Source organism: Quercus lobata, chromosome 11 (genome assembly GCF_001633185.2).
Source record: "Quercus lobata isolate SW786 chromosome 11, ValleyOak3.0 Primary Assembly, whole genome shotgun sequence".
NCBI classification, from domain to species: domain Eukaryota; kingdom Viridiplantae; phylum Streptophyta; class Magnoliopsida; order Fagales; family Fagaceae; genus Quercus; species Quercus lobata.
This window is the reverse complement of record NC_044914.1, coordinates 12,466,564-12,486,555: the sequence shown is the minus strand read 5'-3', so window position 1 is coordinate 12,486,555 and position 19,992 is coordinate 12,466,564. Positions and strand designations below refer to the sequence as shown.

General features: G+C 31.6%; 2 protein-coding genes across 2 annotated transcripts; one reads left to right on the top strand and one right to left on the bottom strand.

Annotated features, from left to right (window-relative positions):
• Positions 1-555: 555 nt before the first annotated feature.
• LOC115967561 (salicylate carboxymethyltransferase-like) lies at positions 556-4,590 on the top strand. Its single transcript, XM_031086679.1, has 4 exons — positions 556-758; positions 1,541-1,945; positions 2,945-3,199; positions 4,009-4,590. The coding sequence occupies exons 1-4, from the start codon at positions 615-617 to the stop codon at positions 4,366-4,368; spliced, it is 1,164 nt and encodes a 387-aa protein (XP_030942539.1). The 5' UTR covers positions 556-614; the 3' UTR covers positions 4,369-4,590.
• Positions 4,591-8,276: 3,686 nt separating this feature from the next.
• LOC115969371 (polygalacturonase QRT3-like) lies at positions 8,277-11,165 on the bottom strand. The gene is made up of 3 exons (XM_031089004.1): positions 10,800-11,165; positions 10,310-10,546; positions 8,277-9,576 (listed from the first exon to the last, which is right to left on the bottom strand). Exons 1-3 carry the CDS (start codon positions 11,139-11,141, stop codon positions 8,521-8,523), a joined length of 1,635 nt encoding a protein of 544 aa, XP_030944864.1. The 5' UTR covers positions 11,142-11,165; the 3' UTR covers positions 8,277-8,520.
• Positions 11,166-19,992: the final 8,827 nt, after the last annotated feature.

The following is a 19,992-nucleotide window of genomic DNA, read 5'->3' as shown; positions in this document are numbered from 1 at the left end:
GTGATTGAATAATTCTAGCGACACATCCAATTATATACTTAAATTCATAACTTGTTCATTTATATGATTGTGAGTAGTCGATATTTTTTTCACATTACTAACTTGTGAATGCAACCCGCCACTTTCCGTTGACCACTCATAATTGTACAAATTTCACAATTTGTGAAATTAAGTGTAAGAGTGGTTCTTTTCTCCAAAAAAGAAAAAAGTGTAAGAGTGGTTGTGTCAGTACTCATCAGCATTGATACAATGAATGTAGCCCAAGAAACCAACTTCGACTAGTGTACGTGATTGAATAATTCTAGCAACACGTCCAATTATATACTTAAATTCACGACTTGTTCATTTATATGATTGTGAGTAGTCGATATTTTTTTCACATTACTAACTTGTGAATGCGGCCCCACCACTTTTCGCCGACCACTTTACAAGTTTCACAATTTGTGAAATTAAGTGTAAGAGTGGTTCTTTTCTCAAAAAAGTGTAAGAGTGGTTGTGTCAGTACTCAGTAGCATTGGTACAGTGAATGTAGCCCAAGAAACCAAAGCGAAATCATGACCGCTAGTTCTTGAGAAAAGAGAGGTACCAATGGTTATAAATTGGGTTCCACTCCAATGACAAAATTGCAGCTTAAACTCTTAGAATCACTCATCTATACGAAAGAAAGTGAGACAGAGAAAGAGATGGAAGTTGTTCAAGTGCTCCACATGAATGGTGGAATAGATGAAACAAGTTATGCAAGCAACTCCCTGATTCAGGTAAACTTAATTACCAACCCCCTCCCACCAGTTTTTTCAAAGTACATACAGGTGGGGTACATACTTTTCCATTTCCCAATTGATTGATTGCTCAAGTGTACCAAATGGGCAATTCTGTGTGCCACATTGTGTTCTAATTTTTTTTTGAGAAAACATCGTGTTCTAATTAATATGCAAAACAAAACAAAACTTTGCTGCCCTGGTTTGATTGACTTATGCATGCAAAGAGGAGGAAAAATTAAGATAGTTTGAATATAAGATACATGCTAGCTTACTCAGCATTTAAAAAATAAAATAAGAGCACATGTCAGCTCATTACGATTTTACAATACATAACATTTTTTTTCATACTTTTTAAAACAAGGGTTGATATGATTGCTATAATCTAGTGCACAATAAAAATTGTGTCAGCAATGAATCCAAAAAGTAATGCTACTCCAAGATTTGTTTCAAATTTTATTTTTTGAGGAATACTACTCCAATTATAACATGCTATGTCATTGATTATTAAAAAGAAAAATAATATATATATATATATATATATTTATATATATAGTCTTTGAAAGTGCCAAGACAGTTGCATTACAAGTTCTTGGCACTTCATAAAAAAAACAGTTTAAAATAGTTTTACACTAAGTTCATCTCTATCTTTATTGTTAAATTGCAATTAGCATGTTTGTATCTTATAATCAAAATCATAGATAAAGGACGGTCATTTGAAAAGTTTATGTGCATAATAATGTAGATCATAACTCATTCAAACTATTAATTGGTTTGGACAGAAAAAAGTAATATCTTTGACCAAACACATCTCAGAGGAAGCTATAACCAATCTCTACTGCAGCACCTTGCCAAGGAGCCTAGTCATCGCTGACTTGGGTTGTTCTTCTGGACCGAACACTTTGTTTTTGGTTTCTGAACTTATCAAGGTAGTGGACAAGCTTCGCCAAAAACTAGGTCATGAATCACCTGAATATCAAGTATTTTTGAACGACCTTCCAGGGAATGACTTTAATACCATTTTCAAGTCATTGCCAAACTTCCAAAAACAAATGAGTTATCAAATGGGGCCTGGTATTGGTCCATGTTTGTTCTCAGGAACTCCTGGTTCCTTCTATGGCAGGCTTTTTCCAAGCAAGAGTCTGCATTTTGTCCACTCTTCTTATAGTCTCCAATGGTTATCTCAGGTAACATATTCGTTAAATCGGGAAAAAAGATTAACATAATTAATAATATCCATAATCATGTGATTGATAAACTACCACTTTATCTAAATGCCAACTGATGTGATTTTTAACTTTTTAAATGAGAGGTAGACTGAAAACAAGATTCAAATTCAAAGAAATTCGCTTTGATACTAAAAGAAATTCGCATTCTTTATCTTGAAATTTAAGCAAGAAATTCAAACCTCATTATTATTGCGAAGTGATGATTTATTATTTTGTGTAATGATTGCATACAACATCCCTCTATTATTTTATATTTTTTAAATACCTCTCATATCAGGTATGAGAGAGATGTTATATGCAACTATTACACCAACTATCACGTCAAATTGAGCAGTTATGTAATGAGTAATTTATATTTCAATCACTCAACAATAACCTTAGCATTTAATTAATCTTAAATACTAAATAGAAAGACTCTGCTATTCATACTCTTTAGGCCAATTGGTATTGCTAAGTTAACAAAGTCATAGTAAGATATGTTTTTGGTAATACACTTTAGCATTTTCCTTTAATCTAACTATGCTTATCAATTGATCTTAAATAACCCTAGCATTCAATTGATCTTAAATACAGAAGATAAAGACATAGTTATCCATATTCTTAAGGTCTTTTTTTTTTTTTTTGAGGGGATTCTTAAGGTTGATTGGTATTGCTAAGTTAACAGAGTCAATTAAGATATGCTTTTGGTAATATACATGCTTTAGCATTCTCTTTCAATATAACTATTCAAAATATATATGCTTAGGGTCTAGCTCAATTGGCACGACCTCCTAATATTTACAACAAAGACATTCAGGACTTAAATCACGTACCACTCCCCCATTATTTCTATTGAATTATAAATAATAATAAAGAACCATTCAAGATCTGATAATGGTAAATTGCCTAATATAGTTCTCACTTTACTAGCATGACAATGAAAAATACATTAATAATATGAATTTTATTGTGCAATAGGTTCCAGAAGGGTTGGATAATAATAAAGGGAACATATACATGGCATGTACAAGCCCGCCAGATGTTCTTAGGGCATACTATGAGCAATATCAAAGAGATTTTTCAATGTTTTTGAAGTGTCGTGCAGAGGAGTTGGTGGCAGGAGGGGGAATGGTATTAACCTTTTTAGGGAGAAGAAGTGAAGATCCGTCTAGCAGAGAGTGTTGTTATATTTGGGAGCTTTTGGCAATGGCACTCAATGACATGGTCTCTGAGGTAACATTGGCTACTACAAATTAAACTTTGGGTAATAAATGATGGAAAGTTTCTATTAGTTTCACTTAATTATGATTAGTATACTCCTAATTAATTAATGAATTCCAAATTTTTGATTGCTTAATCCAAATTTTTTAAACTACTGGAAATTTAATAACTGAATGAGATTCTTCTACTTATTTTCAAAAAATATGCTCATAAATAACTTAACTTATGATTAATCTTCTTAAATGGTAACATTATTTGATTGTTAGGTGTTTTTTTTTTCTTTTGTTTTTCAATCATGTATGTGATATTGTGCATTTAAGATACTTGCCTAGGGTCCCTTGAGGACACTCAAGTGGTGGATTTAATGGACTTAAAGGATGTGTGATAAACCAAGAGTTCTCCCCTTCCATCCACCACACTATCAATCCATAGAGTGCCTAAGGTGTTTCATAGGTAGAGAGTAGTTTGGTCAATAATTGGACACCACTTGTTTATATGTGTGTGTGTGTCCGGTATGGTGTGTTGTTGTACGAACATTTTATTTATTTATTTTTGAATTAGTTCATGCAATTTTGAAAAATCAAGGGGCTCCAAATATGTTGATGTTGACCTGTAGGAGTTTCTTGATCATGTACTAATATAACAACTAACAACTAACAAGTATCTTTGTGCTTCTTATTTTTAGATTTTGATATATTATAATTATATATATATATAAATATATATATATATATATTTATAGCAATTTGTACTAGGAAAGAATAATTGTTCTCAAATTTGCATAAAATCTTTTGTGCTAAACCATATGATGTATATTCTAGGGACTCATAGATGAAGACAAAATGAATTCCTTCAATATCCCTCAATACACACCATCCCCATTAGAAGTGAAAACCGAAGTTTCAAAAGAAGGATATTTCTCAATTGATCACTTGGAGGTTTCTGCAATCAAATGGAATGGTTTTGATGATGAATTCAATGCATCAAATGCATTTAGTGACGATGGATACAAAGTTGCAAAGTACATGAGAGCTGTGGCTGAATCCATGCTTGTTAGTCATTTTGGAGATGCAATAATTGATGAAGTTTTTCTAAGGTACAGGAAAATTATTGCTGATCGCATTTCTAAAGAGAATTGTCAATTTATCAATGTGACCATTTCTATTACAAAGATAGGATGATTAAGATTTTATATATGGGTGATCGAGAATATAATAATGGTCATTTCATCACATGAATGACTCGTGTTTGTGCTTGTCTAATAATGTGGCAGGTCAAGCTCTTGTATTATTATTACAAGGTGTTGCCATGTATTATCATTTAGTGCTTTCATATGAAATTAAATTACGTGTATGAAAATTTGGTTTACTGGATTGTTCCCAGTGACCTTTAGTTTCCTACAATTTCTCTTTTTCTCAGCAATTTGGCATGAAGAATATTACAAGGTGTTGCCATGTATTATCATTTAGTGCTTTCATATGTAATTAAATTACGTGTATGAAAATTTGGTTTGGATTGTTCCCAGTGACCTTAGTGGCCTACAATTTCTCTTTTTCTCAGCAATTTGGTATGAAGAATATTCAGAACTGCTCGGAAACTTGTGATGAGCATATCAGCATGTTCTTTTTCTTTATAATTTTGTTTCAATCTTTTTTTTTTCTTTATAACTCCGTCAAATATGTTTTTGATCTATTCTATATACTACTATATCCTAATTTTACTTTATAATTTTGTTAATTAGTTTGAATACTCTTCCATTGTTTCCAACAATCTTTAGAAGAGATTTAGCCACTTTTTAATTAATAAAACTCCCATTTAAAATATTAAAAATTTCTGGCATTGAGCTCCACTTATTAAGGGGGAATTTAAGCCCATGTGTGAGAGGTGTTTAAGTTTTTTAAAGAATCAGTAATTTATTAGTTAAATATGTTGAAATTTGAGATTTTTGGTGAAAATCACTACAAAAGATGGTCTGAGCATTTGCTTTTTTATTTGGATTCAATTTGTGTGAACTATGTTTTGTTTACGTTTCTTGACTGTGTACTTGCTTAATATTCCTTATAACATGTCTTTTCTACAGTTTCTTTGGATTATGAAAAGGATAATCACATATATTATGGTCATGTTTTGTGTTATCTATCAAATTCTTTATTTGATATCTACCATTTATATCTATATAATATCTAAAAGCTGAATAGTAACATTTATTGTTGTCATGTTCATGTTAAGCTACATTAGCATTTAGGTCCAATTTAGTTCATTTCAAACCACTTGGGTTCATTTGGTCTACTTTGATCCATTTGATCTATTTTTGTCGACTTTGGTTCATTTTGGTCCATTAGGTCCATTTCAATATACTTTGGTTAATTTTGGTCCAATTTGGTTTACTTTGATCCAATTTGGACTAATTGGGCCTTAAATTGATTATTTTGTAGGTTTGTCTTATCAATTTTAAGCTCAATTTTTTTTTGGATGAAAAGTATTAAATTTTATTCTATTTTACCCAAACCCTTTAATTTTGGGCTAAAAAATACAATTAAAATAGGTATCAGAAATTAGAGATATGGGCCCTAAAAAGTCAAGAAAAATGATCAATATTTACAAGATTACCTTAAAATTCAATTTTCACTAACATAGACATTATAATTATATTTGGAAAGAAAAAAAAAATCTACAATTCTACACTTATATAATATCTTAAATTGAATGTAACATGTTAAATGTGTTCTATGGAATGGGGGGTGTACATTTAAAAAAAAAAATCTTGGATATGTTCAAATTAGTAAACCGATTGTGGTACATTAGAAAAATTCTTTTTTATAACATCTTCTCCATTTATATAAAACAATATTATAATTATGTAATTTAAATCTTTTTTTTATTAAATTAAGATTTTCTATATATATATATATATATATATATATATGTCTCACTATGTATTGTTGTTGAATGCTAAATATATTATATGTTTCATTACCTAAAACTTATAAAAATAGCACATACTTTTAAATACAAATTTTACATTATATTCTTATAAAATAATTATATCACAGTTACAAAATAATTACTACAACAAATCAGAAAAAATCCAAATGGATTGAAAAAATAAGCTCACACACACCCTCAGAGCAGCATATAGAAGTCCAATAATAAACAAGGAAAGGGTAAAGAAAACAGAATAACACCAAATTAGCAGGATCTTGGAGCGGGAGGAAACTCAGGAAAGAAGTCCTTTTTTAACAAGGAGAGGGCGACAAACATGTCCAAAGACGAACCAACATCAATAATAACATATGAGAATATAAATAAAAATTGTCACTGGACTCAAGGTTATAGGCAAAGCTTCGGGGGGAGAAAGAGTGGTATCAATGGTGTGTGGCTTTGGGAGAAGGTGTTGGCTGGTCTGATTGGGGGTTGTGTGTGGAGAGGCTGAAGGCTATACGAAAAGGGGAAAATGTTTTACTCCTGTTTGGACAAAAAAAATATATTACACACCTCTTAAAACTGCATTTTCCTAGTCAACCAAAATTATTTTTTGGTTTAACCAAGATTTTAACAACAAACACCTAAATATATTAAGGGTCGGTTTGGATTGAGGGGGGAGGGAGGGCGAGTGGTCGACCAATTCTATTTTACTCCCCACTACTCCCTTTCCTCCTTAATCGAAATAGGCCCTAAAAGTATTTTCTCAATAACTATTTTTATAACACATCAGGTCCAACTAAATTTTATAAACAAAATAACTTATTAAAATAATAGTTTTAAATTGTACTTTTATTGTGTAACGTGTTCAACCCACCTCCCCTCTCCCCTACCCAGAAAGAAACTATAAACGATTCTAATATTTTAAATTTCCAAGAGCATAAGATAGTATAAAATTATTATTCTCCTTTTTTAGTTTTTTTGGGTAGAAAAAAGTATCAAATACAATGGAGTTGGACACGGCATTACAGGATGACGATATATAGGTGCTCAAGTTCAGGCCCATTGGAGCTCATTCCTAAAAACTCTCCATTTTCAATCCAAACTCAAATTTGGGCCTTAACTAATATTCCTCTTTAGTCCAACAGTTGTTCGTTTTCTTTTCTTTTTTCAAGTTTTATTGGGGTGACTAAGTAGGATTATTATATTTGTTGAGAATTAAGAAGAATATATCATTTAAAAATTTGATTTCAGTTAAACCCAGAATTTTGACTTGGGAATAACTAATGAATAATGACATGAATAACCAAGCTTTTATCAGTATAGTTAGACACCTATCCAAAAATAAAATAATTGAGCTAGACAAAGTAATTACTCCTCTATCTTGGTTTTCAAATTGAGTAAGCTTACCAACTCTAACCGCATGGATGATGACTAATGCCCAACTACAACACCCAATAGGGCAAGATTAGTTAAACTTTCAATTTCAACCTTTGGACCTTTGGACATTTCTCCTACCCCAAGTTTATAATTTCTACCTGATATTTATTTGTTCAACTAATTTCACTTTGGTGCTCATCTTCACATCCGTTAAATAAACCAATATTCAGGTTTGTCAATGTATTAAACATCAACATAAGAGTTTTTTCTTCACTAGAGTATCAATTTTAAAATGTTTTGAAATTGATGAACTAATGACAACATAGACCTTCTAGATATGCACTAAATTATGTTGAATAGAGAATAGGCAGTTGTTCAATTCAGGTTTTGATTTGACTTTTGTTAGTTGGAATTGAAACTTCTACATCCTGTTCAATTTTAAGACTCTTATATTTTAGCTTAAGTGATAAAAATAGGGATAGAGTTGAGGGGGGTCTTAAAGCTCAAATCTTGCCAAGTATAAACTAAGAGGGTGATTGAAGTGACTCTATTTATTTCACATATGATTTGAAGGCAAACCTGAAATCAAAGAATCTTGGTTCATTTGCCATGTGGAATTTAAAATATGCACAGAAATTCTTGTTGTTGACCAATTTAGTCGTTTTTCAGTGCAAAAATTCCCAACATTCACTGGAATTTTTAAATGTCTTGTTTGATGTTTCAATACAACAGTAATTTCCATCTGAAAAATTGAAGCTTGGACTGAACTTGTACAAAAAATCGAGTATTTTGTTTCAAACCTCTGACATTCCAATTCCAAAAGGTGAACTTGATGAAAATAATTCTGTATTTTCTATTAGACTATCCACCAGAACAACTTTTTCTCTGGTTCAATTTTTCTAATGACATAATTTAAAATTTTAGTAACATTGATTTCTTTGTAGATAGTAAAAGACTCTGACAAATGTATCACTCTTCCAAGCTATTCACAGTTGCCAATAAGGACTTCTTGTTCCTAAATTTTGGCCAGCTTAATTTGCTACCGATTGATCCACTGTAACGAATACACTTGCTGAAACATTCAAATTTGTCTGAATCTGAACCCGGTTACCGGATATATTCCTCAAGGCATGGTTGGGGAACTGGCTGCTAGTAGAACTTAACGAGTATTGAACATGCCTAATAAGGTTAGGAAAAAGTAGAACATTATTAAAATCCACAACCCATGAGTTTCCTTCCCCATTAGCAGACCCCCTTGCAACAGTGGCCTTTAAATTCATCCCTTTGACATTGTTCCTATCAATCACAACTTGTTTGATATCTTTGAAAGGTCCATTGGATTGGTCCAATTGAACAATTTCAATTCCTTTGTCAGAGCCACCAAACATGTTATCAACAATATTGACCCCATTTGCAACCCCATTTATTGATTTTAGGACAATGTATGCATCACCAAGGAAAAAGCAATTAGAGATATCAAGTTGCACAGGGTCTTCAGCCACTATACCAGTGTAATCCAAGTAAGAATTCACAATCCGGGTTTGTGTCAAACCGGGCAATTTCAGATAAATCCCAGTGCCACCAAAGCCAGTGGCCTTATTGTAGCAATGTACCCCAGTGAGTATGTTGGCTTGACCTGAAATTATTATTCCTGTAGCAGCTGAAAAAATTACCACATCTGTGACAGCATTATCATTGCCCATTAGGGTTATTGCAGTACCAGAGAAGTTCCTTTCACCTTGATCTCCACCGGCAGTGATGTGTTGGCCGAGAAAGGAGTTTCGTATGTAGGTCTCATGGCCACTTTGGACTAAAATCCCATTAGTAGTGAAATGGACAATGTAACAGTTGTCTATGCTAGTTCTAAGTGAATTTATGACTGCAATGCCTCCACCCCTGTAGTTTGAATCTAACATGAGGTCTTTGAGGGTTATGTACTCATAATTGTAGGATGATGATGAGGATAGCTGTGCATCCATCGAACTCTTTCCGTTCACTTCATTCTTGCTATTCGATGAAGATGACAAGTCAATCAGATACCCATCAGTTGGAAAATCATCCGAGGCACGTAGTGTTCCTCCATGTATCTGTTTCATCAAATACAAAATTAACACAGCATCATTAAAGTGTAGGATAAAATAAGTCTTCAATTCTTAGCATTCATACAATTTATAGCTAAGGAATATTTTGGTGTCTTATAAAAAAGCAGTCTCTTTTTTGGTTTTGTGCATATAATATGGATTTGGTGCATTTTACTTTACATAGATCCAAAACTTTTAGATTGAACCATCCAAAAGACAAGTTTATTGCGATTCAGTCAAAATCATGTAGCAATATTTTCCTTTAGATTAAAGAAAAGTATTTCCAAAAGCTGCCGCCAAGGAGAATTTTCTTTCTCATGGCATCTAGGAGTCACGGAATATGTGTGATCTAAAAATCCTTTTCATAACTTCAATTAGAACCCAAGAAGAATGAGACTTTATTCTCTCTCTCTTTCTGTTTTTTTATTATCTAAAGTCAAGTATTCTAAGTCATGTTAGACCAACCGTTTAAAACATAAACAATTCGCACTTTGCAGGCTTAACTGATCGAGACCGCAGGAACATAAAGTCATAAAGACCTCTGTGTCAAACAAGGCACTCGGTCTTGCCACATAGGCCTATGGTGATGTGACAAGTGGTACCTACCACTTTTATAGAGGACCTTGTTAGATATTATTGGTACACAAAAGTATATAAAATTATCTTTTATACGAGAAAATCAACGCTTAATGAAGACAAAGTTAAGTAGTTTATAGTATACGTTTGTGAGAATCTATACCATGAAGTTTCCCAAACCGGTGGCCGGCAATCTTAGTGGTCGGCTAATAAGGTAATTGCCACCTTCAAGACTAAGCTTTGCACCACCAAGATTCTGTATTCCCTCTATCAATGACCCTTCACTTGGACCTTGAACTGCATCTGATATTGCTTTAAGGATTGCTTCTGTGCTGTCCATTTTCCCTGTTGGATCTGCACCGTATGATGTCGCATGATACACACGTGAACTTGATACAACCTGCTCCACCATCATCACAAGCAAGAATATTAGTCAGGACTATGAAATATTTAGCCAAGAAATGACAAAGAATTAATAATGTCATGTGAAATTAATAGACCAATTTATTGGCTAAAGTCACTTTTTATTTCACCTTTTAACAAATAAGCTCGTCAAATCGCGCATATGTAAAATTTAAATATTGATGAACAAACTATATCAACCAAGAAAGAACCAAAATTAGCTGAGAGTTTTAAGAGAAACGTATCGGTACCGGTGGTTGCTGAGCAGCACTAGGAGAGGGTGAGATTGATGGTGAAAGAGCAATCGAGTCATGCCGGACAAAGGAGGCCTTGATGGCTTGCATTTTGCGCATTTGGTCATGATAATGACCACCAGAAAATTGACCCACCTGAGGTTGCTCTCCATAAACATGAATTAACAAGAAACTAAAACTAGCCAATCCCATAAACATGGACCATAGCAGAGCTTTTCTTGCCATTGTTGCTCCCTGCTCCTTCTCTCCTATATATGTAAAAGACAAGAGGTTGAGAGAAAACCTTACCACTTTATATATGCGTGAGAGAGATAGAAAAGATAGGGACTTGTGGGACATGGAAAGCGAGCCTATAACTAAGATTTTATAGAAAAATGGTTAGAAAATTATTCATATTAGATCATACACATGACACCTACATTGGCTCTCTTTTATATGTATGTTTATTTTTTATACGTGATAAATGAGAATTGCCTTGCCGCATAGGATTTTTGATTCTCTCTCTTCCCTGACAGAAAAGTAAGCTGTTACCAACTTCTTACTTTAAGGACCATGAGAAGTTTGACATAGTGTAAAAGGTTCATTCACACAGGTTCTGTTTATGTGAATTTGTACAATATTATAGTTAGATGGGGTTCCACGTACCATATTGTAGATCTCCCAAATATATAATCGTTTTTATTTATTTATTTATTTGGGATGAACCAATCTATTTTAGTTGGTTAACTGGTAGGTGATGATCTGGTGATGGTTGTTCCCTGGTGGAAATATGATAGCTTATAAATCAAGGACTCTTGATGTGGGCAGTTAGAGTGGTTTGTCACTTATTATATTGAAATAAAAGTGTGTATATATATATATATATATATATATGAGGAAAATTATTAAATACTCCTGGAGTACCATAAATGCGTAGTCCTCCCTCTCACATGAATAGTGGGTCCCACTTACCATAAATTTAATTAGTGGGACCCACCATTCATGTGAGATGAGGGAGTATGCATTTATAGTACTCTGGGAGTATACGATAATTTCCCTATATATAATTATTGACTTTTTCTTTTTTTTTTTTGAATGCATCACTCTAAATAAAAAAGAATATTAAATGGGAGACAATTTGAGACTCAAGGAAAAAATTTTAAATGGGCATTTATTTTATTTAAATATCACTTAAATAATACTTAGTTTATTAAGCATCAATTTAGTTAATGTTCTATATTTTTATTTTTATTTAAAAATCCATTATTCTCACAGTCTAATACGACTAATTCACTTGAGCAATACTAGTAATACTACTACCTTTACTGCATAGGCCTTACAACTAACGTATTACAAGTAGAAAAAATTGATTCAAACATTTATTTATTATATTATTTAAGAGGTACCAATCATATTTTTGCTACATTAGTTTATAATGTTTTTTGTAGTAAATTTTGCCATAACTTCAATATTTTTCATTTACTTAATGGTGATTTGGTTAGATTACTATTAATCTTTTTTTTTTTTGGTGGAAAATGTTAAAGTTACTATAAAGAACTTAGAAACTGATTTGGAAAATAATGTGATTGGTGACACTTCTACAACTACAATAATAAATTAATAACAATTTATAAGATCTATGTAATAAAATTTGTAGTATTTCTATGATCATTCAATTTTTTTGGGCATTAAAAATGGAGGAAAAAATGTACAACTTATTTTTAATTCTTTTTTATATATAAAAAAACTAAAAAAAATAAAAAAATCACTTTCTCTACCTTGCGGGGGCCTTTCTCTATTAAGGGGCCCTAGGCCTAAGGCTGGCCTTGCCAATAAGTCTACCCCTTCACTTGTGAGCCTTCTAATGTCCCCCTTGAACGCAAATTGCCATTACTCAACAATGCATAGAGCTAAACATGAGAGTTTTTCCCAATCTGCTTAAGGTCTGTTTGTATTGGGCGTCCGCATTTGCGCGTCCGCATTTCAAGCCTTTTTTTTTTTTTTTTTAAACCAGCGTGTTATGCACTGTTTATTGGCCATGAACAATGTATTTAGGCCAATAAACAGTGTCAAACAGTAATAAACAGTAAAAAAAATTATTTTTTTATTGTTTTCAATTTTTAGTTTTCAGCAAAATAAATTGTATCCAAACGCACACTTAGTGAGACTCGTTAATGAACACTTTCCTTGTATAACAGTTGGATCTAATACCACCTCCTAGGATTTTGAGGTTATGAGAGCTGAACATTAACACCATAATGAGTCTCTTTGTGAGGGTTTCATAAAACATATTAAGACATTATCTAACTCAAAAAAAGTTTAACTTTACAGATTTGGACCGAATTATGTTATATTAACAACTTCCACATGATTTGGGAGGAATAGGCCATGAGTTCAAATTCTCAGAGAAGACAAGATTGGTTTACCCAGGATTATTACTTGTTCTAGTGATGCTCTTAATTGCCCGGTGGGTCTAAATTTACTTTATAACTGAACCTAGTTGGGGGGCACTCATGATCCCCTGTACTAGAGGATTCATATATGAATGGACAAGAATTGCACAACAAATGTGTTTCACTCGTGCAATCTAGCCTAATTAGTGGCCAGCTTAATTAAGTTGAACATAAAATTGAGACATCAATAAATATATTAAGAAAACTGTAACTTTTCATTTTGGTTCAAGAAATTAAAGAAGGTAGGGGGACCTATACCAACTAAAAAACCAATGTTTGAGAAACCAAAATGGTAAAAGGACTATAAACACTGTCTCATGAGTTTAGCCATAACCTAATCTCAGGTCCACCTAGTTCCCTATAACATCAGTTAGCGGGCATTGGCATTCTGGGTGAACCAATATCATAACCTCAAAGCTTAGAACTTGAGCCACTAATCCCAACCAAACCAACTGTGAATCACTCAACCTATGTGGTTAATAAGAAAAAGGTACAGGAATGGCCAGTTTTTTTCCTCATGCGGATCCTATATGAGTCGATCCGCCTAACCCTATCTCCTAGATGGAGAATTATCTAGTAAATCACTTTGTGTAATACAGTTATAGGCTATGATTACTTGTTTAATTATAGAGTTGAATTTGTTATGTAATTAATTTGGGAATTCGTAGATGAAATTTTTTGTTTTCATTTGTATGATCTTTAGTGAAGAAAATTCAACTTCATCTAAGGTTGAATTTTGAAAGTAACATGAGGTAGTTATTTTGAGAAAACATGCTAAAAGTTTGATCACTTGATGTAATAATAGCATAATACTTTACGACAGACAAAAAAAACTCATGGCATTGGGTTATGGCATGCAATCACGGGTTAAGATCCAACACAGCTGTGTCCAAGCACAATTGTACCGTTCACACCTTTGTTGTCGAATATGGATCAAATCACATCCATTTTAGTTGGTCGGGGTCCATATTTTGTCACTTACTACAATCAAATTGCATCATCAAAATCGAAATATTGTGCAAATTAGGTGACTTACATATCCCAACTCCCAAACGTTAAAATTGCTTTTTCTGACACTATTTTTTTGCTCCATTTGTAACTCTTTAATAGAATCAATGAGTTTTGTCAAAGAAAACTTGTTACGTTACAAGATGATGAGAGTTTGAATTTTCTGTTGTAATTGTCGCGTTATAAAGAAAAAATATATATTCATAAGTTTAGGGACAAACTTGTAAGACAATTATTTTTAGGAGTGGCTTAGGTCTAGTGCGTCCTGTGTACTGGACTCAATAGGATGCTAACACATAGCAATTTTTAAATGTATGAAAGCATACTATCAGGTCTAGTGCACAGGACATTGGACTCAAGCTAAACCCATTATTTTCAAACCTCATAACATTACTTGTTGTAATAATAAAGGTGGTGTTAGAAAGACGGCAAGAAATTCACAACTTATAATATGGTGCTAAAAGTGAAAAGTGACCATGAGTCAAATTTTAAAATTAAGGTTGCATTAAATGATTTTGACGGAAAATGTTTTTAGATGCAAAACATTTTTCAGGGAATTGACAACAATTTTCCTTTTCTTATAAGAGAAAGAAGTAAGTGATCAAAATGCCCCCAAAAACTTCCAAAAATGACCAAATTACACCTAAAACTGCTGTGTGAATATCCTTAGAATCACAAAAATCTGTGTGTTTTCTGTCAAAAAAAAAAAAAAACTGTGAATATCTTTTAATTTTTGTTTGGAAAAGCGCCTTTTAAAAATTTACAAATCGAGCTTAACAAGATCAATGTCAATATTCTAACTGCATTGAATAAAGTCACTTAATAAGCAGTAAATAAATTAAATTGCTCATTTCTCAAATATAGGTATGCAGGAGTGATAATTATTAGATGTATAATAAATAAATTACTAATAACTTCATGCGGAAACATGATACGGAATTAATTCAAATTATTCTTTTTTTTTAATACAAAATAGAATTTCTACTCTAAATTAATCTAAGTATATATATGTGTGACACTCCCTCCTGGAGAGTTAAACCCCGGCCCTTACTCCCCGCACCCTACAAGCACTTATACTTGTGGAGTGATCACCACACCAAGAGTAAGCCGTGGCAATTCAAATTATTCTTAAAATTGATCCTTTGTCACTACAATAATAGACTTTTAAATGAGAAGGTTAGGAGATTTATGCTTGTTTGTGCCTGCCTTAATTGAATTTGCTGCACCTTGAAGAAATATGCCAACTCTTTAATAATAATTAATAGCCCTTTAAATGTTTTCCTACAGAGCAGCTAGATATTTAAGATCCATGCATTTGCATCAGTAAAAAATCAGTATAGGCCATAATGACCATATAAATCACTCTTAACCACCCAATTAATGCTTACATACGTATTAGGTCCATTTGTACTGCCAAATTGGTTGGCTCTGATCAGTCAAACTTCATCGTAATGGCACCTGAATTAAGGATTAGAAATAATATATATGTTGTATTTAAATGATTTTATATTCTTTTAGCTTTCAATATGTGGTGTTTCACTAAGCTCAATTGATAAGTCTCAGTTTGAATTTTGCCTAAACCTATACCCTAAATATAATATAGTATATCTCTATAAAATACCAATGGCATTTGACCTAAAGGTCATATACTCCTAATTTAATGCTTTATCTCGCAAAATTCAAAGTTTGTATGGAATTGCTACCCACCTAGGGCAAAGTAAAAAGTCCAACAGTCGGACACAAATTTTAGAATGCAACAAATTCCATAAACCATAACATACTTTTCTTTTTTTTTAATAATTCAATAATTACAATGTAGTAGGAGGATTTGAACTTTGTTAAAAATAACAAGAGGTGCTAGTTGAGTTATAAAACTTTTAGAACTAGATTAGTTTTTTAATGTTTATAAATAAAAAATGGTTTCAAAATGATTGGTTTTTTTTTTTTTTTTTTTTTTTTTTTTTTGGGAAAATTTTTGGAACTTTTTGTTTTTTGATATAGAATATTCATGTTCATAAAATTATTTGAACTATTTTTTTCTTTATACATTTATTTTTATTTATCAAATATGAATTCGGAAAATAAACTATGGCAATAAGAAAAGTAGAGGTCAAAGATGGCTCAGTGGTTTAGGGTTTGATAAATGTGTTAGGTAAGGTTTTTGATGCGAAAGTATAGCTAGTAGCTAGGTTCCACTCCTAAATTCTTCGCTCAAAAACAATTATATCATTATTTTCGCAAAGAACTAGTCACCAAATGAGGAATGGGGATCTATAGAGCAAAGGTCTGCAGAAGCTACTGCCAGATTTGTAGAGTTGCACTGCTGCACGTTTAAAATCGGAGAAAGGATAGTGATAGGAACTAAAGAGACAATACAACCTTTGTCATAGATTATTGATTATGTCAAAAGTTTTTATTCTCAACAAAAAAAGAAAAAAAAAATGCATGTAGAAAATAGTATATTTAATAAATAGTTAAATAATTTGATTGTGAAATTTGAATAAAGAAAAAATTAATGAATGTTATAAGAGCATTGGTTTATTCTTTTATACACAACAAAATGTCCTAAATATTTTCAAAATAAGTGAGGGGTCAACTCACTGTTAGTCAAAATGAAATTAAATACAATTTTATAGGAACTTATCACCATTGAAAATAAGAAAATTATGAGAATGTTACAAAATTTTATTGTCTCCCTAAACATTCTTCTCACATTTTACACCACAAAAAGCCAATTACATGTGGTTTGGGAGCATAAATTAAACATTTGTTCTCTCAAGCTTAGTTATTTTGCTGCGTATCATCTACAAACTACAATATGAAGAAGAAAAGATTTATGTATTGTGGAAATCTAAGGGTGTGTTTGTTTAGAGGTAAAATAGGATGAATGGAAAATTTTAGAGAGAAAATGAAGAGAATTTTTTTTTTAAAAGGTGTTTGGTTGAGAGGAGAAGAAAAAAAAAATGTGATGAGGCCCGAGTATTTTATCCCCGGCTCAGCAAAATGTAAAGAAAATTGGAAAAGCAAGTATCATTTGTTATATGGACAAAAATGCGCCAGTTGCTTTCTTAGGCAACATTAGCTCTTTTTTTTCTTTTTTTAATTTTTTTTCTTTTGCTTTCCTGGGACACTTTGCCCTCTCTTTTTTGGGCAACGTTGGCTCTTGGTTTTCTTTTCTTTTTCTTTTTTTGGACAAACGTTGAATCTCTTTTTTTTCTTTTTTTGGCAAACGTTGGCTTTTTTTTTCCTTTTTTTTCTTTTTTTGCTTTCCTTGGGATATTTGTTTCTTCCTTTTTCTTTTTCTTTTTTTTTTTTTTGATTTCCTAGGGCGTGGGGTGACAGTGATTTGTTTTGTTTTTGTTCTTTTTTTTTTCTTGTTTAATTAGACGTGATTTTTTTTTTCTTGAAATGATTTTTATTTTTTAATAAATTTTGGTGATTGCTATTTTTTTTTTTTTTTTTGCTTGTTTGTCACTTTTTTGTTTTAATTGGGCATTATTTTTTAACAAGGGCATGTGAGTAAATTTCTATATACAAACTCATTTTTTCTATCCATCTACTTTTCTACTTCCAACCAAAAAAAAAAAAAAAAAAAAGAGAAATTAAAATCTTTTCTATTCTTCTACTTTTTCATCCTCCAATCATCTTCTATCTTCCCACTTTTCCACAACTCCAACCAAATAGACTCTAAGCCAAACTACAAGTAGTATTTCATAAGGTTGGACTCCTCAAAAGTCTATTTATAATGCACACTTATTGTATGAAAGGATTTAGCTTACCTCTAGTACTTTTTTAACTGGAAGTTTCTTTTTATTTTAAATATATAATGATAAGTGTTAGTGGGTTTTAATCTCCACATTTTATTTAGTTAGTGAGTAATGTGGCAGTTTCTCATTAAAACATAAGAAAATTCAAGTTAAAAAAGTGCTGGAAGTATAGGTCGGTTTGAGATCTACTTATTTTACTGAAACTAAAAATTTTTTACTGAAAGTATTATAGATAAAGATAAAAATTAGTTAAAATAGTACAATGAGACCTATGAATAGTATCAGGGACGGAACCAGGATTCATACCTGGGGGGGGCAAAGCTTAAAACCAAAAAAAAAATTATGAAAATAAAAACTAATATCTATTTCATATTCAACAAAATACTACATACAAAATAAGTATTTCTTAAACATTTCATATTATAAAACACATCTACAAAGTATAACATACAAAATAAGTGTTTCTTATTTTGTGCGCGATTTTTATTTAGTTCATATTTATTTTTTTATTTTGTTTTTGTAGTTAAAAGGGCATGAATTTTATTTATTTATTTATTTTCTTGTAGGTCAATATCTAAATATTTTAGAGGAGGAGAGACAAATATATATATATAAGGGCAAATCTTAATTTTTTTTATACTAGTTTTTTTTTTTTAATATTGGGGGTGGGTGTGGGGGGGGGGGGGGCAATGGCCCCCCTTTGCCCCAACGTAAATCCGTCCCTGAATAGTATCAAAAAGTGCAGTGAGACCTATAAATAGTAGCAAAAATAAACTGAATAGTAAAATAAGTTAACAAAAATAATCTTTTTCAAACGGACACGTAAGCCAAACTCTATATGAAACGTAATACGCTATATGCATGACCTTAAAGCAGTAGTGTTTTTATCGGTCATTGTCTCCCAATTTGTACAGCTGAATTTGTTAGAACATCAATTCGTAGAACCCTGACTATGGCCTGATTTGCCAACTAGCTTTTGGTGTTCATGGCCCTTTTTGGATAATAAAGATGGGAGGAGATAAAAAGTGTAATAAAAATAGAATAAATTGTATGTTTGTTTAGTCCATTAATTGATTTTGGTCCTTCGAATATAAAAGTTTGGATTTGGTTCTTAAAATTTCAAAAAGAAAATAATTTCAACCTTAAAATTTGTAGCAAGTGTAATTTTTTCCCTTATAAATATGTGATTGCTTCAATTTTGGTCCTTTCAATATAGGTTGGTTAGATTCTTGTCCCTTAAATTGTGATTGGATCGATTTCATCCCTCAATTGGGTGCTTTAGCATCACGTTAGTTAGGTAAACAGGGGGACCAAATTAATCCATTTTTCAATTTTCAGTAACCAAATAAAACGTTTTAAAATGAAATTATCAAAATTGAACATACAACATACTAAAATGCAATTTACCCGTAAACATAAGTACAATAAAGTCGCCATTTTCACTACTGCCCTCTCTCTTCTCCAAAAATAATTATAAAAAAAAAAATTATGAAAAATATAAGGTTAATTATGCACATTAAAATTTTCAGAAGTCTTTATTCTTATGCTAGATCAACTTACCTCGGATTGAATTTAGACCTGTCTTGGGATCACTTCAAAAGATGATATTAGCATAATTCTAACTTGAATACCTTTTAAACTTCAGTCTTTGCTTTACTCATAAACCAGATCTTATTCAATCAATTATTTTTATAAAAAAAAAAAAATTTTAAAAAAACTTGTATTCATGAGAAAATTTGTATACTTTATACTTTGTAAAGTGAAACATAGAAGAGTAGTTAAAAAAAAGGACCAGTTAAATTACATTTGAGAAATATTTTTGATTCTCAAAAAAAAAAAAATTACATTTGAGAATCTTCATAATCATTTTATAAACCCAATATTAATTGACCTAATAAAGAACTAATATGGAACTTGCTACTTTAGAGTAAATGGGTTAGATCAAGGTCATGTTTGGAAACTTGGATTTAAATTTTTAATTAA